General features: G+C 43.0%; 1 protein-coding gene across 4 annotated transcripts in view; it reads right to left on the reverse strand.

The window, feature by feature from the left end:
• The window catches only part of LOC140347526 (2-oxoglutarate dehydrogenase complex component E1), a 49,377-nt gene that overhangs the window by 24,325 nt on the left and 307 nt on the right, over positions 1–24,745 (reverse strand). The window contains exons 2-11 of one of the 4 annotated variants that reach the window (XM_072434009.1): positions 18,606–18,943; positions 17,314–17,496; positions 15,396–15,498; positions 6,607–6,651; positions 5,343–5,372; positions 3,662–3,777; positions 2,771–2,925; positions 1,988–2,225; positions 791–970; positions 589–717 (exon numbers count right to left, since the gene is read on the reverse strand). In XM_072434009.1, coding sequence (XP_072290110.1) covers positions 589–717; positions 791–970; positions 1,988–2,225; positions 2,771–2,925; positions 3,662–3,777; positions 5,343–5,372; positions 6,607–6,651; positions 15,396–15,498; positions 17,314–17,496; positions 18,606–18,845 — 1,419 coding nt within the window. In that variant the 5' untranslated portion in view covers positions 18,846–18,943. Of the gene's footprint in view, positions 1–588; positions 718–790; positions 971–1,987; positions 2,226–2,770; positions 2,926–3,661; positions 3,778–5,342; positions 5,373–6,606; positions 6,652–15,395; positions 15,499–16,340; positions 16,432–17,313; positions 17,497–18,605; positions 18,944–24,745 lie in introns of all 4 variants that reach the window. The other 3 variants (XM_072434010.1, XM_072434011.1, XM_072434012.1) reach the window with 3 other exon arrangements.

The following is a 24,745-nucleotide window of genomic DNA, read 5'->3' on the forward strand; positions in this document are numbered from 1 at the left end:
GGACTTGTGAACCTTCAGACTTGTGAACCTTCAGACTTGTGAACCTTCAGACTTGTGAACCTTCAGACTTGTGAACCTTCAGACTTGTGAACCTTCAGACTTTTGGGGTAGGGTTAGGGTTCACAAGTCCGAAGGTTCAGACTTGTGGGGTGGAACCATATGTGCAATTTCTTCTTTCTTTGTAAATTTAGTTAAAGCCGCTTTTATGGGCTGTACAGCCCGAAAAGTATGAAACGTAATATATATGTAGACAAAGTGAAAAACTATTGTATGCTCAAGATTTCTGTTCAGTAAAACCTAAAATATATGCTTTTGCCTTTATTAAAAAAATGTGTTGCTCCTAATCTCCTGTTAAATAAACAGATTATGTAATCTACAATAGTAAATACCTTTAAAGAAGGCTCTGATGTCACTCACATGTGTCTGAGTGCTTTAACTTTGACAAAACCACCTGGATATTTCACATTTTGCAATATTCTGAGGTTGATCCCAGTTTCTTATTATATTTCACATCACTTTTGAATTCGACAATGTTTTATTTTAGAAATGTTTAAAGGCTCTGTCGCATCCACAGTAGTAGTGTCTCACCTGGTTGTTGACGACCACGTGGATGGTGCCGTGGGTGGAGTACGAGGGCAGGTCTGAAAGATGGAATGTTTCGTACACGATTCCTTGACCAGCGAACGCAGCGTCTCCGTGGAGCAGGATCGACATCACCTGAACAAAAACAGTGTGACTCAGGACGTGGTCGTGAGCTGCCATGAGCCTCTGTAGCGCCCTCTGCTGTTACCCTCTTGCCGTCGTTGTCTCCGCAGTAGAACTGTTCAGCTTTGGTCTTCCCCTGCACCACAGGGTCCACAGCCTCCAGGTGAGACGGGTTCGCCACCAGAGACAGAGTGATGTTTCTGTCTGTGACGCGGTTTATACGCCGATGGTACATGCCTAAGTGGTACTTCACATCCCCAGAGCCCTAACGAGGAGAGGAGTAGATGTAACTGAGACCATTCATTGGAATTATTGTGACGTTGACTTAAAAAAATATCAGTTGTAATTTGATCACCGTGATCGTGATCTGGACTATACAGACTCTAAAACGCATACAAAAATACTGCAGCATTATTAAACTAAAATGTCAAAGGATAAACAATTACTGTTTTTATCGATACTACAGTTTATTTGTAAACATTCTGTTTTTGAACCTTCAGGCGCCTTATTTCAACCTTCCTTTGGTTAAAAATGTGTTCATAAAACACACACAAACAATAGAAATAAACATTGTTGACATATCGACTACGAGGTACTAATGGAAATAGAGACATAGATGTTAAATACTGTCATATAGATATTAGTGTGGTATTTAAATATACTTTACATATATTAAAACAAACATGTCTTCAAGTATTAGTCAAACTGTCTCGCTGAGGGCTTTTGGCATGGCGGCCTGCCATGCTGCCCCGGGCCCCCGCCATGCTGAAAAGACACCGCCAAGCCTGCTGCGCTCGGCCGGGCGGGCACCACAGCGCTCGTACGGTACCCAAAAGTATGGAAAGCCAATATGATCACACTCCGCCACTTAGGAGCGCCGTCTGGCGTAAATTACGAAGCCCGTTTACGGCGCACGGCATAACGTGTTTAAAGCGCTGGTTTATTTTGTAAAAGCGTCGGAAAATATGCCACTCCTAAGTGACGGAGTGTGATCATATTGGCTTTCCACATCGAGCGCCGTAGGCGGCGCGAACACAAATTTTTAAAATATGTTTTGCTTTTACGCCATCCTCAAACCGCAGCCCAGCGAGAACACCGTCATAATAAAAAATTAAAGACAAAACCAAGACTAGATCAAGGCTTTTTATAGTAAAATCCGCCTGGTTCAATGTTTTCATTTTAAACCCAGTATATTTCTGTCAGATGGAGTTATAGCGATTGATACTTTTGATATATTGTGCAGCCCTAGAGCAAATGAAGCAGAGAAGCAGATGACTCGTACCTCGTCTGCCGCCTCCAGTTTTGAGTCAAACTGACAGAAGATCTGCTCCAGCTCTTTGCGGATGACGTTGGCGAGAACGTTGAGGCGCCCCCTGTGGGGCATGCCCATGATGACGTTCTCCACTCCGTTCACGGAGGACTTGTCGATGATGGTTTTCAAAGCCGGTATCAGGGACTCGCAGCCCTCAAGCCCGAATCGCTTCTCTGCTGACCACTTCTTCTGCAGGAACTCCTCAAACCTGACAGACGAGACAAGGCCAGTGAGATTAATTAAAAGATAAGATTTTATAGATACAAATATAAATGCTGCTATACAGCATCATGACGATGTGGTAAAATGCAGGTTTTTGGTGACTGAGAAAAATGTCTGTAAATGCTTAAATATCCGCCAGAGTTTAGATCATTTTGGTTTTATTTGTTTAATTATGGGTGGGCAAAAATATCAAAGGTTGAGAAACAGTATTGATATTGCGGGCTGCTCTATCAATATATATCAAGGATTTTGTAACAGTGCTACAGTTTAGTTGCTTGTTTAGAGAAATGAAAATTTGTATAAGCAAAACTCATCATGGTGCTGATCGCAGAATATATGTGCAATATATGGATTATCGTATGTGTCACAAAATTGTAAAATTTTTGTAATATCCTGTCAATCGACATCCAAATGTTGAAGACTCTCCTTGCTGTAAACTTTAATATAAATCTTAACAGATCTGTAGATGTTCTGGCAGAATAATAAATGCCAGAGACCTTGTACAAAAACAGTGCCCCCATGTGGCTGTACCTGGTGGAGCGGACCATGCGGGCAAGGAGTGTCCTCTTCTCCTCCAGAGTGAACTGCATCACTCCTGGAGTCTCAAACTTCTGCCTGATCCACTGACACTGCTCCAGATCATTTATGAACATGAACTCGACACCGATGTGCTGACAGTAAGCCATCTATAGGACAAACCACAGAACAGCAGGGTTAAAGGAACTAAACGCCATGGGAACAAACCACACAATCTTGTACCTTAACTTTTAAATCTCATACTTTACAACTTAAAGGTTAAATAGGGGATTTTTCGCCGATTTGAGAGATCAGTGATTGTTAGTCCATTGTTTTTAAATGCGCATGCACACACTCACCCCCACGCTGCTACACATGCGTTTGTTTATTAGCGCAACGGACCGAATTGCATCTCTCGTCTACGCAGATTTCCATCTCGTCTGTCCCTCAGCCATTTTTGTACTTTCTGGTCCGACGCGTGGAGATACACTGAACGAACTTGCTGCTAGCCTCGCTAAACACACACCGGCATGTCAACCACACATGCCAGGGAAACGTGCCGCTATCCTGGGAACGAGGCTGCCGGTGTGAAGTAGCACGCAGGGAATGATTGACATGTGGGAGAACTACTCAGCTGTCCACGCGACGAGGAAATGAGACCGATTGGTCGCCAAAAATAATCTATTCATCCTTTAAAACACTGCTTGTACTGAAAACCACAGGACTATCAATCAGGCGTTCCCTCATAAGGATTTGCCTTAGCACTACATCTACTGGCAGCAGATTACCATGGGGAAATAAACATCTTCAGCTATGTTTTCGACGAAGGAACAATGCTAGTTAAAAGAAAATAAAAATGTTTCCTTGAGCAGAAGAAAATGTTATTTATTTTTTGCATAATTTCACCTCCAGTCTGCGGATGATCTCCTTCAGTGGCAGAGCGCTCTCAGATCCTCCGATGAATGTGGTTGTGGGCAGACGGAAAACCTTGTCCAAGTCCGTTTCATCCAGACCATAGAAGCCTACAGGTCCAACAGCGCAGAGGAGATACAGGGGTAGAGTGAGGGGAGACGGCAGGCGAGCCAGAGAAAAAAATATGTTTGGTTAAAGATTCAAGAGCTCTTTAATCATAAACTAGATGAAATTGTAGTTTACGTGCACAGAAAATCCACTTTGTCGGCATTTCATTTCAACTAAAGTTGTTTCAAATGTGATTGCAAATTGCCAAAGACAAAAATATGGTATTTTCTGTGCATGTACAGTAACTGCTCCAGGCTCAGTGCAAAGGCTGCGTTCAGAAGAAAAAAAAAAGGCCAAATCTGAATTTTTACACCAATTTTCAGCAGTAGCTAGTTTACTGAAATAAAAAATATGCTTAATGCTCTTAGTAAGTTTTAAAATGTTATAAGCTAAACAAAATATAATTTTGTTGTCCCAGAGGGAATTTGTTTTACACACACTAGTACATTTGCAGTGTCTCGCTTTAAAACAAATGTGGATTTCAATCTTAATTCGATGAGCATAAACAAGACACTTTTAATTAGTTGCATTTAACACAAATATCTGTCCTATTTCTTCCTCCATAATCTGAGCTCCAAACCACATACATTTAGCAAAAAGATTAATAAGACCCTCGTGATTATTGGTTCAAACGTTGAACATAGGAAAATTGTTGGTTTGCATAAGAGTTAACGGTTTAGTAAAGCTGAACGCAGCCTCTATTCAACTATTACTTTTTTTTTTTCTTTTTTCGAACAATACTTCTCAATCAGAAAGAAAGATGCAAAACACATTCTCCAACAGAAAAAACTGTAAAGAAAGGCAATGAAGCAAGTGAGCGAAGAGCGAGATGGAGGGAGAGGAGGAGAAAGAAGATGAGAGCGGAGACAACCTGGAAAGAGATTCTGAACTGACCTAAACCACAGCCAATCAAAAACAAAGACAACATATCAGCCAGTCGGAGCAGAGATAACAACTCTTTAGCCAATCCGCATGGTGCTTTTATGCAGCAGAAATCTAACCAAAACGTCACCAGATTCTGACCAAAAAACATGAAATGACTGGCCGCTGAAGCAGAACTGGACAAGCTCTCGGATAAACAGACATTCCTCTCCTCTCAGAACATAGAGTTTGTCTAAACATACGCAGGGTGACGTTTGTGTGACATCCAGCGGTCAAATTCTGCCATTGCAATCCAAAAGTTAGTGAGATGGTGACTCCGCAGTAATGTCATCAAAAAGTGTAGAAATTGATAGCTAGAGCCGCAACTAAAGATCATTTTACTAGTCGAAAAGTCAAACGATTATGGCTATTGTATGTCGAGACTTTTTAGCTAAATGTTGAAATATGGTGAGACTGATCAAAGTGGATGCTTGTGCAAAAAGGCATCTATGCATCCATTTGGCACAAACTCAAATTGAAAATTGTGCTCACCCCTCTAGAGCTATAACAACCACTTTGATTCTGAGTGAGGAGAGGAATAAATGCCAACATCACAGACTCCAGCTCAAACTCAGGCTTACTCTAATCCAATTCTCATTCTCAATCTCATTTGAACCAAGGTTAGCAGAGCGCAAGCTGCGTTTACCACGTCGAATGAGGCCTCTGAACTCTGACTCTGCAACAAACCACAAACCAGCAGCTTTAGCGACTTCACACCATAATGCTAAGACTAACACAGATTTAACTGAGCTAAAGCTGAGACTACTAAAACTACTAATTTCCACTGAAACAGGCAGAAGAAGCTATTGCTAAAGACTAATGAAGCTAATAAAGCAACTGAAGCTAACAGGAAGCACTCAGAAAATAGCAGGAAGTGAATTCTGCTAATAAATGCGAAAGGTTTGTCTGAGAACTTCTTGGAACTGGAGCTTTAAGGATGTTTCACTGGAAAACATTTTGAAATGGAAAGAAAATATTAGACAATGCAAGGTTTCAGCCAAGCATTTTCTACAGTTGCGTTTTTTTTTTTACTTGATTTGCATACACACCTGCTAGCTTTAGCTGGAGAGCAAGTGATGAAAAATATTAATGTTCAGTATTGGCTTAAAGCATAATGAGGACATTTGTCCAGGAGTGATTCTGAAGGCAGTCATAAGAACACTGCTTTAGGAATAAGACATTTCAACTTCCATTCAAAAGGGAAATTGGTTTGAGCAGCAGCATTTATACTCTCCTGAACTCAAAATGGTCTGGCCAAAATGGAGAAGAAAACCTTTCTTTATACAGGAATGGTGATCTGAGACACAGTACAACCTCCCCTCAGTATAAAATGGCAAAAGACCTTGGCAGAGACCAAATGAGTCAAATACTAATGAATTACATGACATCTCTGAGGACCTCAATAGGCCTTAACCAACCAAAATATAAGAGTGATAATGCCCTAAACAAGGGCCGGGCAAATCTTATTTAAAACTCCTCACTTTGGGTAGGACCAATCAGAGCTCTGCAGAGTGCAAATGCAGCTGCTCAGATCATTTCAAGTCAAATTGAAAATGGCTTTCCATGGCCTTTCCATCTCGAGTTCCAAAACAGGAACCTTTTCTACCATAATAAGGACTTTAAACACGGAGGAGCATTTTTTGTATCATCACCTGACATCACAAAGTGGAGTAGACGGAGCATTCTGGGCTCTGGACGGAGACTAAATATGCCAGATTACTCAGATCAAGGTATTATTCTTTATACGGTCGTAAAATCCTTTGTGAATGGGGAATTTTCACAAAAGTTTTTCAGAGAAAAGCAAATTAGTGTTTTAATTAATTTTGCTGTTGTCCCAGTAAAACATCCTTCTGTGCCTCTGGTCTAAAAGCAGCAGTAGCAGCGTTCTGTTCTAAGCGAAGAGTCCCTACCTCCCACAGTCAGAACTCTGATCCTCTCGTTGAACACTGACACGTCTGGTCCAGCGGAGGGCAGTGGAGAAACACCCACACCATTAGAATACCGTACACATTACAGCAGGCAGCACACGGCAGTCGTAACAGAGCCGCAATACAGCCAGAACGAAGCAGAACAGAATAACTGAAATATTGTCACCCAAAACTCCACCGGAACAATTCTAGAGTTTGCATATAGAGCTGCTGTTATTAAGCTGAGGCGCCTTATTTTATTGTGTTATTTACACAAAAAAAAATGTCTGAAACGTTTGGTTGCCATTACAATATCAGCTTTCTGCAATAATTAGTTCCTGAAAGGAGATCCCGGGGGGAGGGTTTCGACCCCCCCATAATGACTGGTGTCCCCCTCACAATCTTTAAGTGTTATCAGTTAAAACTTATTTATCAGAAGGTCTATGATTACTATTCACACACACCACTCACTCTTATTAAATAAGTCTGAAAGTCTAAAGACAACCGATCCACCCCTTCAGTTGTGACACATTGGTTTAGTCCGTTGCCTGCACTGCCGCCTCATGTGCTGTACGTTTATTTAATTTTTTTGCGCCGAGGCAGAACTTCTGTAAAAATGTTTCTCTTGAACCGGCACAACTGTTAATAAGTGGAATATTTTTTTCACAAAGAAGTCTGGACGGTTAGTTTTAACCAATGACAAAAACAAAAAAAAAACGTATTAGCTTTAGGGTGACTTTTGTTTGTTTCGTTATTAGGGATGTCAAAATATTCCTTGTACTCACGATTATCATGAGGAGAAATATCACGATTTTACGATTATTCACAATTATCAGAAAAAGTAAAGAATTTATCTTTTATAACAATTAACTTCTGTACTCTTTAATACAGCGTATCAATTTAAAAATAAAATGGCCACAAATGGATTAAATAATATAAACGTATGCTTATTGGCCCCTCATTGTAGCTCTTTTAAGCATTATATAATTGCCTAATTAGTGAGATGATCTCCATGGTAATGCTCGGGGGAGGGGTTTGAAACTTTCCTTTGGCTCACGCCAACAAAAAACAGATTTGTGAAGAATAAAAAAGCATTTACAGGCAAGATTACCTGTAAATCTGGTGCGCGTCCGACGATCAAACGCCCCCGACGTATTGCTCAAAACGCAAGATTCACGCCGCAAAAACATGCGTCCACATACTGAATGTAAACTTTGCTTTGACGCCGCCGAGTGAATGAGCCGTTAGGAAATTCAAAATGGGATCACACGCAACCCCACTATTTGAGAAGGTCTGCTCTAGCCAGTCACGGGCACAAAACTTAGAGAGATCATCATCAATCCATTTCTTGACTGTGATCGCCTTGTGTCTTTGCAGCCGCTGGTTTTTGTTTGTGTTTGACAGCGGCAGCGTGGTGTTTATCTGCCATCATTTTCTCAACGTGCACATACGTAATAATCGCCGACTGTAGTGTAGCGCGCCCAGTTTGTGCATAGGAATCGCTTTGGGTATGTTCACCCCGCTGTTTTTGCCAATTAAAAATATATTACGGCAAAAAATTTGCGTCGGTCAGCATGTCCGGAGCCTTGATTGAGTCAAAACTGGATTTGGCGTCGGTCATTGACCGTGTCCAACCCGTTATTTCGAGGCTTGCACGGAGATGTGTAGCGATGCACTGCTCTCAAGAGGGAAGCGGGCTCTTTGAGTGGCCCAAACGGAAGGCTAGAGCACGTCTTTAGACACGATTTGTCTGTACCAAAAGAATGTTTTGGAATCCCAGCTCGGCGATGTGTGGCAAGTCTGGTCCAATCCTATGCTACCAACGTTTCACAGAAGACAAAACCTCGCGACGTATCGACTTGGATATTCGAAAAAGTAAGTTGTCACCGTATGCGGCTGTCTGACTGATGCCGTGTGCATGATGGCGTGTTGTTCACGGCGAGAGTGCTCACTTTATGCATATTACTGGTCACACCGGGCCCTTTCGCGTCCTGTCCCCATCTCTCGACGCGCTTTCCGTGCTGCCTGGAATACTTATATTGTCCGCAACTTTGGGATTTACCTCGGCGAGCGCAGACTCCATCGTCCACATCAGTGAGCAGCAACACGCACTTTACAAAATGCAACTATCGTACTTGTGAACTTTCGGACTTGTGGGGTGGAACCGTTTGACTAGTAATTTGCAGTTTCAAACTAATACAGTAGAGAACCCCGTCATCATTGTATTTCACACACACACATAATTTAATGGGAAATATTCCAGTTTAACATGCACCATTCAGAAAGTCTGTTGATGTCCAGTCGCCATCTCATTCTTGTCTCATCATCATTATCATCCGCTCTATTTTCATCGTCCGACGAGGCGTCAGGCTCAAATATATGAGGCAGCAGCTGCAGGACCTGTTCTTCAACTGGATGCTGTTCGTCATCCGTTGAAATCCGCTCACTTGACGAGGATTCACTCGTATTTCGGTCGTTATCGCTGTCCACTTCAGTGTAAATATCCTCAGTGTTGGGTAGACAATGTCACGGAGTGACGTCACATTTCCGGGTTAGGTGAAGGCAAAAAGATGGCAGCAGCAAAAGAGCGCAATTCTTTTAAATATTAGTTTAATATTTTTATCAATAGTATCTGAATATATTAAGACTTAGATACTTTGCAAGTAACTTTGCAGCCCATCTTTAAATGCCTCAGTTTTGGTGTGAACTAGGGTTTGTTGTAATTGACTTTGGTGTGTGTTGGTATAATGCTGTCCTCATGGAATCGAAAGTATGACGTCACAGTGTCCGTGTACCCATTCAAACTATCTGTGGTAGGGCTGAAAACCTCCCAGCTTTCAGACCGCTGCGTCAAACCGTCCAGTTTACATTCAAAGTCTATGTGGACGCGCGTCTTGGGTGTCCAGCATCACTGCGATGCGAATCCAGCGTTTTTGCGCCGCAAATCCTTTGGTTTGAGCGTCAGATGCAGCATGCCGGGGGCGTTTGAGCGTTGGACAGGCACAGAAAAGTTGAACAAAGCTGAACTTTTTTGTGGCAGATCCGGCACAGCAACTAAAAACATCCTCAAGACGCAGCTCTTGGAGCAAATAACGATATTCACTCAACTCTGCTCACCTCTGAAGTATCTGCGGGACAGACAAGCCGGACTTGGACTTTGTAAAGTAAATACACCAAAGCCACTTTATCTACCCGGTCCGTCATTAAGAGAAAAACACCACCATGTAAATTCCGTGTTGTTTTAGCAGCGGAGCTGTTTTGGCAGCGGAAAAGACGTTGGCAGTATTTATAGTCTGAGCGGGGTTCAGGCACCGTCTACAGTAACTATATGGAACAGTCCGCTTATTGAAATTAGACGTCAACGTGTAAAATAAGGTCCGCACAGATGGCGCGCATAGGGGCGTGTCGACAAAAATGAAGACATTTCACCGTGCGGCACCTCGCGGACGCATCAAGCATAAATGTCCCTTAAGTACCAAAATATCCTGATGTCACACATTTGGTATATGGAGCTCGACAGTCCCACTTACTTGTCATGGCTCCAGAAGTTAATTTCTCATAGTTTTTTTTGCCAGAGAGTCTAATTAAGAGTTAAACGGCCCAATGGAGGCTGAGAAGCAATGGGTTAGCTGATGTCCATGAAAACAGTCCAAAAAAAGTTGTAAAAGTTTTACAATTTACAACTCAGTGGTGGGCCGTCAGGGCCAGCAAGGCCTTCTCTGCAGGCATAAACATAATCAGAATATAATTTAAAGATTAATATATTTTCCCACAAATATGTATTAAATTATTCCCCATAGTAAGTGTTTTATACTCTTCATTTCATGGCTTTCCTCTTGGTTGCACTGCTTCCAGCCCCAGGTTGAGATTTGGAGGGCTGGTCTTTAAGTTGGATCTTTTATCCAATCATATTCAGCCATTATGTGTTGCCAGGGATCTAAAATCTGCCCGCAGACCTTCAGAATCAACAGTGCGGGTGATTGTAGCTTAAAGTGAATGGAAATGAACATTTATTGTCAATCAATCAGCTTTAGAGTTGGCTATTGTACATCTGCTGGCTGTTACACAGGAGCCAGCTAGCAGGTGTAGCACGTGCACCTCTTTTGATAGGATTACCAATATTGAGAGGCAGGTCCTATGGGCGGGTCTATGCAGAACCTCAGAATGAGGAAACTGAATTTGATAAACAAATCCACCTACTACTGAGCTGTTTTTCCAACCCACAATGGTGGAAGGAGGAAGATATAAACTTGGTTGAGGATATAATTAAAATGCCTTTCTTAAGACAAACTTTTCAAGAAAAGTTAGGCATTGTAAGGAGAGGTCGTCCGACGCGGACGCTGCAAAGCCTGTCACAGGCGGGTTCGTTCCCCACTTTCAAAGTTCCAAAGCGGACAAGGTGAAGCCTGGTTGAACTGCGTTTCTGTCTAAATATATAGTGTCTAGAGCTATGGCATCATAATGATAGTAATAAGAGGTGGACTCATTCGGGTGGGACTGTGTAGGACCTCACTGAGGGCCCAAGCCCCAGACCCACGGCCCGCCATTGTGTAAAACTTAAAATTCGACAAAATGTTTTAACAATAGCGCTATGCGGGCTGACGTCACAAACATGAATGAATATTAATGAGCACTACAAATGTCCCGTATGTCGGACAAACAATCTCAGGCAGTCAGGCATATGACATGGAAAAATGGCAGAACGACTACGACAACTAATATCGATACAATTTACGGGAGATGACATCCCAGGAGTGAAGCTGAAACAGCATAGTAGAGGACCATTCTGTATTAGAGTTGAAGCTATGGTTACAATGCAGAAGACTTCGCATCAGCGGAAAGAAGGCTTAACTTGTAGAAAGGTAGGTCTGGCTTTTTGCGTCTTTATCTCGATTCTTCTCTCTCTCTCCTCGGCCATCACGATCGAACTCTCAACTATAAAAGGCCAGTGTTCTCGCTGGGCTGAGGTTGAAGGATGTAGCAATGTAGGTGTTCCAAGTAATTTTCCCGACGTGGAACTGTTCTTTTGGTCTGCCGCACGACCGTATTCACAACTCACATTTCTCCCTTTTCGTCCTTGGCTTCGGGAAAGTGATTAACCAAACACCAGTCATTTCAGGTCTATCAGCGTAGCGAGAATCACTCTTGCACGTTCCATAGCAGCAGTGTTTATTAAGAATGAGAGGTTTTGTCTTTAAGAGTTTTGTTTATTAGAGTTTCTCTATTGAGTATTTTTTTTTAAAGCTTCCAATAAGTTATCTATTCTTTTACTCCTGCATCTACTGCGTTGCAACACCGAAATTTCCCCATTGTGTGGACAAAAAGGCTTAGATATTGCTTACTATCTTTCTGTATCAAATGAGTCAACTCTGGGTGGCAACACTCCACAAAAATCATCGGATTTGAGAGTTGTTTTATGTCGTGTTTTCAATAGGCAGTACTTGTCGTGCAGTGTTGTTTGTCTGACATACGGGTACCGTATTTTCCGCACTATAAAAGGCGCACATAAAAGTCTTTAATGTCAGGGTTCAGAATAAGCGGTATCGCATCGCAAAATGTGACGCAATTTCTCTCAAATGCGATGCATTCGTCAGAAAAAAGTGTGTTCAATTGTATAACCAAGATGCCTAAAAGTACTGATCACTCGTCAATTGATCGTCAATAACGGCATGACACATGTAGGACGCTGTGTTGACATGAGTCCCGCTGCAGCTCAGATCGAGAGTCTGAAAGCGGGAGGAGCCACGTGCGGTAAAGTTAGCGTCACAGAATCATACTTCCGAGGTCAATAGCTCCTAAACGCAAAAGTCTTTGCAGATCATACACTGCCAAAATACTCATATTTACACTGCCAAGTGACTATAACCTAGTTTTTTAACAATCAGATGCGTAGCAAATTACATGGATCCGAATGTGCAGCCGGAGCTGAGGGGAGTGCTTAGGGACCGTCATCAAATGTGCAGCCGGAGCGGTGACGAGAGTACCGTCATCAAGTAGAAAAACGAAAAATTTAAGGGAACGTCAAATAGAGCGGTACAATTTGAATAACACATAAAATACACCATGATGGACACCACAGCAACCTTTATTTTTCCATCAGAAGCTTAATACCTTTTTTGTGAGTGTAAAGACAATTAATATGTAAATGAGACTCCTGCAAATAGTCAAAACGTAAACAACATTTTCAGTCAGGCACAACGCAGACACCTACCGGTAAATAAAGGACCCCAAGAAACTTGGCCCAAGATGGCTCCTGCCAAGAGACAATTGGATCTGTTATATTATCGCAAGAAATGCGCTTACGGCCTAAATTATCAGTCAACTGTGGGAATCAAAAGGCCGGAATCATCACTGAACTGCCGCGTGGATCCGAGATGCGGGATCACACTGACCAAAGAGATTTTTGCACGTAGCACCATCGGCGCTTTGGCTGCTTTGGCTGCTTTTACCATTTGCGCCCCAGCAGATATTAAATCGGGACATAGGACGTAAAAAAACGGGGCTGTCCCAGGTAAATCGGGACGTCCGGTCATAACTATGCGGGATGCACACGGCGGCATTTGAAGGATTTGATGACGAAGAATGAACTGAAAAAGTGAGTGTATTGTGTTGCAATTTTACGTGTTGCAACTGAACGAGGCTGGGAGTTGTTGTGGATATGCTAACGTATCTTTTAGAGGTAGCAGAGTGTGTTCTGTGTTTGTATTTTACGTGTTTACAAGTGATCTTGACTGAGAATTGATTTGGATATGCTAACGTATCTTTTAGCGGTAGCAGAGTGTGTTCTGTGTTTGTATTTTACGTGTTTACAAGTGATCTTGACTGAGAATTGATTTGGATATGCTAACGTGTCTGTTAGCGGTAGCAGAGTGTGTTTTGATGTTGAACAATGTTGATCTGAATGAGTTGAACGCATTTAATAAAGCTCAACTGACTGACTTATCTGTCCGTTTTGTTTATCTTATGGGGCTTTATAGTCCGGTGTGCTTTATGTATGGACCAGTACACATGGTACACAAATAGCCGATGGTGCGCTTAATAATCTGGTGCGCCTTTTCGTGCGCAAAATACGGTACTCGCTGTTAGCGCAGTGACGTCAAATGGCTATTTATAGCTCGCCCGCGGAGCACTATTGGGCCACCTGTGGATGTCCTTAATTTTGCTGCAGAGCATTTCAGTGACCAAATCTGCAGAGTAAAGCTGCTGGAACTTAATCTCTGTTTGGCTGCCGCAGAGAAGTTGAGCTTCGTTTAACTTTTCTGCATCGGACACTTTGGACGCACGTCCAAAGCGTCCGACGCTCAAACGCCTCTGAAGTGCCACATCTGATGTTCAAAATGCAGGATTCGCGTCGCAAAAAAAGCTGGATGCCCAAGACGCACAATCTACATAGACGTGGAAATACTACAAACCTCAGAAACCACTTGACCAGGTATCACACTACGCTAACGTTAGCTTCCAACAACAAGCCGTCCGGCAAAACAAATGAAACTGAGGGAATCACTAACATTACCAGCTGATTCTCCGCGGGTCATAAAGATAACAGAAGCCGTCGCAACTTTTGCCTGCAAAAATGTACGCACCCGTACTCCTGACAAGCCACACCGCTAATAATATGGCCGTGGCTGCAGAGCCACGGCGAGGTCAAATGGCCCAGCAGTTTCAGGAACCGCGGCACTGCCATAAGCCTCATGGCTAACCCTAACCCTGACCTTAACCCTAACCTTAACCCTAACCTTAACCCTAACCTTAACCCTAACCTTAACTCTAACCTTAACTCTAACCTTAACTCTAACCTTAACTCTAACCTTAACTCTAACCTTAACTCTAACCTTAACTCTAACCTTAACTCTAACCTTAACTCTAACCTTAACTCTGCGCGGTCTAAAACGGCGTGGTCAAATAGCGCAGCAGTTTCAGGAGCCGCGGCACAAAATAACATGGCAGTTTCGGCCGTGCGCCGCGGCTCTGTAGACACTCCCTAATAATATAGCTAATATGTTGACGGGGGCCACAGGAGTGGGGGGCCATACAGGGGTGGGGGGCTGACCAGCAAAGACCCAGCAGTCGTGACGGACAACGCTACAAATAATGGTTGGTGCAGTGGAGATAATGCAGCTGATGCACGTCGAACACACTGAACTGAGCCTCACAAGCAGGTCTAAAACCTACTTTATGTTTCAAAATTGTACTTTTGAGACAGTTTTGTTTACAGCAAGTTTAAACTGTCCAATTTACAAGTTTGCACTTAAAACCAGTTTATGGTGAAAAGAAAAAATAAAGTACATTTGTATTTTGTAACACAGTTGAGCCATTTTCATTATTTAAGAGCAGATTGAATCGAATCGTGATTAATCGATTCAGGACGTTATGAATCGAAATCGAATCGATTTAGGAAATTGGCCATGATACCCAGCCCTACGTGCCGCTCATAATCTACGTGCCCCGGTTTGCCTACCCCTGGCCTAGAATGTTCCACAACATATTATTTAAGATATCAATGTAAATGGAAACAATCGGTGACATCACCAAGCCTTCCAAGTCAGAGCTATGGAGATGTCAAGCCCACACTTACAAAAATGCAGGTTTTAAAATGTATGATTTGCTGAAACCCTTCCATTATTATTTTGGCTCCATAAACCAGGATCATATTTTCAAGGACTAAACCAGGACTAGAGAGACTAAACTTTTGCCTTCAACAGTCCAGAGAAACAAATGTTATAAACAGATCTGAGAGAAGCAGACGCAGAGAGTTTTAAGGTGGAATGGAGTGCTTAAGGCAGAATGATTACCGAGCTTGTCAGAGGAGGTGATAATGTCAGTGGGAACGCAAGAGTCGAGATCGGCGTCCATGATGCCCAACGGGTCCAGCTGAGCCACATGGTGCCCGCGGATCTATGGCAGGGGATGGACAAAAACAGAGACAACCACCCACCAGAGGGAGAAAGAGAGGAGAAATTGGGAGGGAGGAGATGGAGAAAAAGACAAATGAGGACATGGTGAGGGGGGGAGAAGAGGAAGGAGGAGAAAGAGAAAGGGGACAGAGAAAACAGGAGGGAGGAGAGGGAGAGGTGTAAAAAGAGAGGGAGAGGGGATTAAGGAGGAGTGGGAAAGGAGAGGAGAATGACAAGGGCAGAAAGGAGAGAAGTGCGAGCACGGAGAGGAAAGACAGAAAGGAAAAAATGGGGAAAAGAAAGACGGATAAAAAAGAAAAAAGACGTCAGAAGTGAAAAAAAAGACAGATGGGGGGTTAGAGAGAGGAGAAAAAGAAAAAAAAGTGGGGAGGAGGAAGAGAGGGAAGAGGGGGAGAAAGAAAAAAAGCAGAGAGGGAGGAGAAGGATCAGGGCAGGGAGGAGTAGAGCGCGAGAGAAAAAATTGTGGAAAAGGCGAGGGAGAGGAGAGGACAGAAAACGAAGGAGAAAAGTGAACAGGGGAGAGATGGACAAAGAAGAGAGGGACAGAGGGTGAGACGATGGAAGAAAGCAAGAAAAAGAAAGGGGGAGAGGAAAGAAAATGAAGCAGATGAACACACACCAAGCGGGTGAATGTCAAAAAGAAATGCAGGAATACAAGGTGTAAAACAAAACAAAAATAGAGATCAATGAAAAAGTGAAGCAGCCAGCAGCAGCAGTAGGAGTGAGAGTGAGTGACAAAGAGTGGAGGTGAGGAGGGTGAGGGTGGTGGTGGGTGGAGCAGCATAATTAGTGTCAGTTACAAACAAGGCATCAGTAGCTCACCCACATCCTGGAAACTGGCCACAGGAGCCTCGTCGAAGTTCACGCAGCTGATGCCCAGAGGGTCGAGCTGCGCCGAGTGATGGCCGACCACCTGCACTCCACAACGTACCGGAAGTACACAACAAATACAAGCGCAAGTACAAGAAGTAATACAGAAGTGTTCAGGGAGGAGGAGAAGCTGCTGCTGTTAGGGAAAAACAGTAAATACAAAACTGTGTGGTGTTGTGTAAATATTAGTACAAATCTAATTGAAATCTTGAAGCTGCTTAGCATGCATGTTGTCTTCAGTAAGCGCTCGTCTCCTCCATACCTGAGAGTGCAGGATTGTTTTTCATCTGGGCAGCCCTGATCCAATTCTGATAATTAGTGTGAGGGTTTAGGCCAACGAACACAGTGACGCTCTGTCACATTGTAGGAGGGCGCACACACCAGGCACACAGCTGTTAAACATGCTGAATTTGGACGTAACACTGTGGCTAAAAACACATAATTTTATAATTTTTGCACTTCTGCAGTGTGAGTGCATATGACCAATCAGAGTGAGCTGAAACTGAATATGCAGACAGCTAAAAGGATTTTGAACCGAGCTTAATTTGCCTCACAATCCCTTTTTGAAAGCTGTATCTGGTCTGTCAGTAGAACAAGAACAGTTAGTTTTTACATTGCACTCTATGGGAATAATATTTCTACATTTTCTGCTGCAATACTAATAGACCACTCACTAAAGGGTTAAGCAGCATCCTATCCAGATATTTTAGTAGCGACGTGCTCCCGCTTAATTCAAACATTCAAACTAAACCTGTGAAAAACATAGCCTCACACAGGCACAAATCACATTTTTCATTTTATCATTGATCTACAGATAAAACATATTTAAAGTGTTGTTTTAAAGCCTTTTTAAGATGCACCAGAGAGTTTTGGCGGTTGACCTTCAGGATGCATCAGTTTCTGCAAGTTGTCTATGCTTTCGTACCTGGTAGGCCCTGATCAGAGACTGCACGGCCAGGTGATCTTCCACCAGCTTCTCAACATTTGGCTGTGCGGAGAGAGCAGAGCCGAGCGGAGACAGCAGAGCCGGTTCCAGACCCAGAGGAGACTGGTATGCAGCGCCAGGTGGCGCTCCAGCATTAGCGTTACGGAAAAACACGTCCCACGACTGAAACAGAAAGACTGAAAATGAGACGCCTGAATTTTACATAAAGTTTGAATGAACTGTAATTTCCCTTTCCTTCGACTGGGGCCTGAAGACACATGTGAGGACGGGAGTAGTTTTTATTCTCCTTTCCACCTTTGTGGAGATCTACAGTTTAGTCTCTGGTGTCTTTTGACAGTTCTTTGGTCTTGCCCATGGAGTAGTTACAGGTGCCTTTATAAAGCTAACATGGTCATACAGGCACTACTGATTTAGATTACCGTATTTTCCGGAGTATAAGTCGCACCGGAGTATAAATTGAATTGCGGAAATATGAATAAACTCCATATATGACTTGAAACTAAATAACAATCTATACAGTGCACTGCTCAGCATAATACAATTTGCTGAGCAAAATATTTCCTTCTTACAATTTTTTCCCTTACAGCCATGTTTTACAAGCCATAATGGAGCATAAAATGTTAAAATAAAGCTTAGTGTCTTTGTCCCCAAGCAGAGGCCAATATTTAGTTTGGACCAACAGCTGCCTAAAGAGCACACAAAACTTTATTTGAAGACTTAAAGGTTGAATGGACAATTTTTTTGGCCCAAAACTGAGTCTTATTTCCTCATGGCGTGGACTGCCAATTAGTCCTGCCACGTATCAATCATAAAACGCACCTACCGCTCACCTGTAGCCGCGTGTGGCTCGTCCCCCGAGAGCAGCACGGTTCTGCGTGTCTAAGCGCATTGATCTATCAATTAATACATATAGTTCCCTCAGTGTACGGGACAAAATGAAGATGGAGAAAGACTGTTCGAGCTGACTCAGAAAGAAACTGAAATCTACGGGAGACGAGAGATGCGATGCGATCCGTCGGGGGAGTGCGCATGCGCACTTCCGCCTGCGTTCTCAAATTGCCGAAAAATCGTCCATTGCGCCTTTAAGTCTAAAAAAATAAACTGCATAAAACGGGACTACACTGCTCTTACAGAGGGCATCATTTACTTTGGAAAAAAGAACAAAAATCTGCCATACATGCAGAGCTTTTCAGACATAGTTTTCTTTAGAGTCTAAATTTGACAGTGGCAGCAGCAGTACCAGGAGCCGTAGGAGGAGGAGCAGTACAAACCTTGTGTACACTCTTTGGGTTCTCCAGCCAGGCGAAGTACATTTCCTCGACATAATTTGAACTAGTTCCGTTCAGAAAAGGCTCTGAAGCCACAGGAGCAGAGTAGCACCTGATTGGCTGAAACGTCCTTGCTCCGCCCGGATACTGGGCTGTGATTGGCCGCTTGGGGCCGGCAGTCTGAGCGGTTTGCGTCGCTGTAAGCGGTCGCAAGCGCGCTGCACAAGTCCTGAGGCGATGCATTATTCTGGTCTAGTCCTGGTCCAGTCCACAGACCCACAGAGTCCGGGTTAGTCCACAGGAAGTGACACGTCCCGCAGGAAGTTTACTCTCCCTTCGAGCTGTGGGGAGAGAAAAATGTCAAAACAGACAGACCAAAGAGCTCTGACAGCAGGACTGTCACAATAATTACTATATCAACTTATCGCTCGATAAATTAGAGATAAATAGATTTTGGCACTGAAGATTTATCCTGTACATTTGCATTCTTTATTTGCTCATGTTTAGCAGTGCAATGAAATATGAGTTGTAAAGTGTAAAATAAGAAACTTGTACGACTCATTAAAGACACTAGGAACCTAAGTGTCCCGTTCAGCTTTTTTTTAATTTATTTTTTATTGTAGATATGTAAATTAAACTAATCATCGAGGCAATAAAAATAATAATCGAAGCTTTTTTGTAATCGAATTATTCTATTTACTCGAGTAATCGTTGCAGCCCTAATAGCTATGACGTTTATTAATGTCAACAAAACTGTGGGCCTTGTACAAGCCCATCCACAATATTGCAATAAATATCGTTATACGTTCCACAGCCAACACACAAAAACTGGGACTAAACCCTGAACTCAACCTGGACAGGAGCAGGACCACATCAGGACTAATCATGGGTTCAAAGCAGAACGAACAAACATTTAAATCTTAAAATCATGGCCAGTATCTACAACATTTTACTTTCTAAATGACAAAATTAAATAATTAGAAAAATAGCAAGATAAAAAGGCACTTTACATTTTAATGTATTTTCTTAAACTATAAATGGATTAAAAACACAGTTTTTAAAGGAAGTAGTTGAGTTTTTAGGAATAAGAAGGTACAAACCAGGAAGTCCTTTTGGCGTGTACTCAGCTGCACCAAGGTCAAAGCAAAGTCTAAAAATAGTGCGAAAAGCAGAACTTACTTTAACACGAGAGTCAAGTCATGGGTCACGTTTACAAACATAATGTGGCGGTTTGGAGTAAACCAGGATCAGAACCAAACGAAATAGTGGACCGAAGAGAGGCCTAAGCCTGCCCTAAAACTAGTACTAAAACCAGGATCTGCACGGAGAGGAAACTTTGACTCGAGACCTAACCAGGACTGAACAGGCTGTAGCTACAGAAATGCAGAATAATGCAAATAAAGATGGGACTAAACCAGTACCTAAATCAACACTAGGGCTGCATCGATTCATCGCAATCATCAGGCACACTTACATTTTTGATTTCTTCAAATTTGGTTAAAAATGCATTTCAAATATAATTGAAATAATAATTCAACTTCAACTCAACTCAAAAAAATTCGGCAGACACGGCAACCAATCAGAGATTCCGCTCTAGTGAAGTGCTACGCACTACCTGGAAAAGGCCCAAAACAAACTCCGCAACGATATACATATATATTTTTTATCCTCAAGATCCAGCTCTTGGAGTAAATAAATTCACTAAACTCTGCTCAGCCCTTAAGTATCTGACTCTGATCTTCTATGATCCGGACTATGAGGCCTGTGTCCCATGGATGAAAAGGCCAAGAAGAGTTGATGTATCTAAGTGAGGAAGGCAGCAGGACCTGATGGCATCAGCCCCAGGCTCCTTAAGTCCTGCGCAGATGAACTGTGTGGAGTTATGGAGCATGTCTTCAACATGAGCCTGAAGCTGAGGGTGGTACCACAGGTCTGGAAGACCTCCTGTCTGGTACCTGTGCCTAAGACACCGCGCCCCAAAGACCTCAACAGCTTCAGGCCAGTGGCTCTCACGTCCCACCTGATGAAGACACTGGAGCGGCTAGTCCTGGACCACCTCCGCTCCACCGTGAGCTCAGCCATGGACCCGCTGCAGTTTGCATATCGGTCTGGCATCGGAGTGGAGGACGCCGTCATCTCCCTGCTGCACCGCTCTCTCTCTCACCTGGAAAAGCCTGGCAGCTCTGTGAGGATTCTGTTCTTCGATCTTTCCAGCGCCTTCAACACCATCCAGCCGCTGCTCCTGAGGGACAAGCTGGAGACGGCTGGTGTGGAGTATGACCTGGCAGAGTGGATCCTGGACTACCTCACAGACCGACCCCAGTTTGTGAGAGCCCGGAACTGTGTGTCTGACACTCGGACCTGCAGTGTGGGGGCGCCCCAGGGCACTGTCCTCGCGCCCTTTCTCTTCACCCTTTACACTGCAGACTTCAGACATGACACGGACAGCTGTGTCCTGCAGAAGTTCTCTGACGACTCTGCCATCATCGGACTCATCACGGACGACGATGACGCGGAGTACAGAGGACTGGCGCAGGACTTTGTGGACTGGTGTCAGCGGAACCACCTCCTCATCAACGCGGGGAAGACCAAGGAGATGGTGGTGGATTTCTGCAGACGCCACCCCACTGCCCCCTCACCAGTGAACATCCAGGGACGGGACATTGAGAGAGTGGACTCATACAAGTACCTGGGTGTTCATCTGAACCACAAACTGGACTGGACTCATAACACAGACGCACTGTACAGAAGAGCCAGAGTCGGCTCTACCTCCTGAGGAGACTCTTTTGGAGTGACAGGGCCACTCCTGAAGACCTTCTATGACTCTGTGGTGGCATCGGCCCTCCTGTATGGTGTGGCCTGCTGGAGCAGCAGCATCACAGAGAGGGAGAGGAAGAGGCTGGACAGAGTCATCAAGAAGTCCAGCTCCGTCCTGGGCTGTGCTTTGGACTCGGTGCAGGAGGTGGGGGACAGAAGGGTCCTGGCTAGATTCACATCTATGCTGGACCATGAGTGTCACCCCCTGCAGGACACTCTCTCCGCTCTGGAGAGCAGCTTCAGTGAGAGACTGATCCACCCTCGATGTGTGAAGGAAAGGTTCCGTAGGTCTTTCCTTCCTGCTGTTGTCAGACTTTATAACAAAAACTGTTAGTACTGAACACTCGCAATACTGACCTAACCTAATACTGATGTGCAATTCTGTCATATGTGCAATTCCTGTTGGAATTCATGTGCAATCTATGTGCTGTCGTGACACATATTCATGTGCAATTACTGTCGGGATCACATGCAATGGTATTTATTTATTTATCTGTCTATGGGAGTTTTTATTTATTTATAGGAGATCTTCTACTGAAAGTGTTTTTACTTCCTATAAGTGATCTGTTCTTCTGTATCTACCTTTGTATCTACCTGCGTTGCACCAATGAAATTTCCCCATGTGGGACAATAAAGGAATATCTTATCTTATCTATTCTAGATTATTTCAGCATTATAATACTGCCTTCACCCATGAGCTAAAACTGTACATTTTCATTACATACAAAAAATGTTAATACAATTGTGTATTATGATACAGTGCTCACTGGCAATACATTTAAATGACTATGTCTTTGTTTATTTATCATTTCCATGATTCCATTAAGTTTTGTGTCGCCAATATTCAAATTTATTGATGTTGAATAGGCCTATACACCATGTATTAGTATGTTTAGGCCTATACACCATGTATTAGTATGTTTAGGCCTACACACCATGTAATAGTATGTTTAGGCCTACACACCATGTAATAGTATGTTTAGGCCTACACACCATGTAATAGTATGTTTAGGCCTACACACCATGTAATAGTATGTTTAGGCCTATACACCATGTAATAGTATGTTTAGGCCTATACACCATGTAATAGTATGTTTAGGCCTATACACCATGTAATAGTATGTTTAGGGTGCGTGTACCTTTGGAAATAATGAAGGTATGTTAAACCATCCTTGGAGGAAAATGCAACCCAGTTTGAATACTTTTAGTTTAATGTACTGCAACTTTATACCTTCTGCGTTGCTTTGAAAATGAATACTTTTAGTTTAATGTACAATGTACAGAGACATTAAGCTTGTTAAAGACAAAGATGGTCCGCACCAGATTGTAGCTAAGAAACTAATTTCCATCTGCAATCCTTTGTTCGATTAGTGTTTTTTTGCAGATTAGGCGTTTCCGGTAAGCCGACCGACCTGAATTTCAAAATAATGAAAACCCGACCTTAAACATTGTATTGCATATTTACTGGCCGTACGTTTCGAGAATGTCAAATTGTGAGAGGAAATCCAAAAGCTGTGGGAAAAAAAATCATCTGTGGGGATCTTAAGATATGAAATTCGCTGCACTTTTGATTTAGTTTTACCTACGGGCGAGTCCATGTTTGCAGAAGCAACAGGCAAAGATGCTCTATTTGGCTGCCATGGCGGCGGTGATATGCACGCCCGGTGTTTCAGCTGTGAAGTTATAGGCCCGCTTTACTTGTGGGATATAATCATATAATTGTTTTATGAGCAAACATCTTTCACAAACAGCGCCAAATCAACTCGGGGAACTTGCAACTTCAGAGCAGCGACCAAAAAGTGTGGTTTGTCGCCGTGAGCAAACCAGCAAGAACTCTTCACAGAGCAGTGTTGCGTTGCCTGTGATAGCACGTGTGAACGCAGTGATTGGAAACATTTGTGGAAACTACAAAACCAAACAATCCCGTGTTCGCTCATTTCCTCATCGGAGCCAGGCCACGGAGCGAATAGAAGCCGAAGCCCTCCCGCATCCGGCGAGCTAATCTAACCGGTGAGATAAACGCGGACACACAGAGCGGTGATTACTAGATCACCATTTTATTCAATATCTGCATACCAATAAGGCCACTTCAATATGAAGCGCTCACTTCTGAGAAAAGAAAAACTGTCTGCAAAACCTGTGCGGGGATTTAAAAAATAACAAATAAAAATCTGACCTACCGACCTGGATTTTTTTCCCAACGTTACCGGAAACACAATTTTTTTTTGGCCTTAGTAGATTTCACCATTCCACTTTAGCCTCGAAAAGCACCTGCCAGTATTTCTGCTGTAGCCATCATCTTAAGATGGTGTAAGAAAATGTAAGGTGGTCTAGGCTTTCGATTGGTGGAAAGTTAGTTTTAAATGAGAGATGACAGCTCTAAGTAATTAAACATATTGACAACCTGACAACAGAACAGAAGGTGTGAATTAGCAGTACTCTGGTCTTGGGGAACAGGAGCTCGGCTACTTCAGTCTGGATACAACCAGAAGTTAAACAGACTTTGAGAGACACTGAACATTTTTCAACTGATTTTTTTAAATCACTGAATGCTGAAAAACAGCAACTGTATTTTAACTATGTGAATTTTAAAACATTGTATTTTCATACACTGCATTTAAAAACACAGTAAAAACAGAATATTAAAGCATTGTATTATTTCCCACAGCTTTTTAAAACATGGTTTTTACTTGTTTGGATATCACACATAAATGAGATATTGAATACTTTGTTTGTTTTATCCCTAAATTAATTGTTAGTTAAATACATATTAAGATTTGCATTTTTTACTTTTACTTGTGTAACATCAGCACACTTTTATCACATTTTGACCCCTCTGCTGTGAAACTATTCTTGGCTCCAAACCAGCAGCTCTGCCACTGTTATGACCTTCCACAACGATCTGCTGCTAGAACCCGCCCCCCGCGCCTTCCCATTGGTGGCGCGCACATTTCCAGCAGTGGTATTGGCAAGGCGCGTTGTCAGTCACTGTGTCCTTTTACACCACACGAGTCATGAGTTACCGAAAATCACACCCACACTTCACCAAGACAAGTCCCGTAAAACGCGGCCAAAACACCACATTTCGAGACATTACATGCGCTTGAATATCAAATAAATCTTCCTATTGTGACTTGAAATAAAGCGGTCAAGATTACTTATGTAGTTAGCCGCCGCCGGTTAGCTCGCACTGAATACTACTTTATGTTAGAGAAATGCTATTAGCAGATTTAGCTTCAGGTTAGCGCCAGAAATGTGGGTAAACTAAACATATGAGCAATTTAAATAAGTCTTCTCTGAGTAACAATGCAGTTTGCTGTTGCTGT

The sequence above is a fragment of the Eucyclogobius newberryi genome, unplaced genomic scaffold (genome assembly GCF_026437365.1).
Source record: "Eucyclogobius newberryi isolate DKJ021-1_F unplaced genomic scaffold, fEucNew1.0.hap1 SCAF_6, whole genome shotgun sequence".
NCBI lineage: Eukaryota > Metazoa > Chordata > Actinopteri > Gobiiformes > Gobiidae > Eucyclogobius > Eucyclogobius newberryi.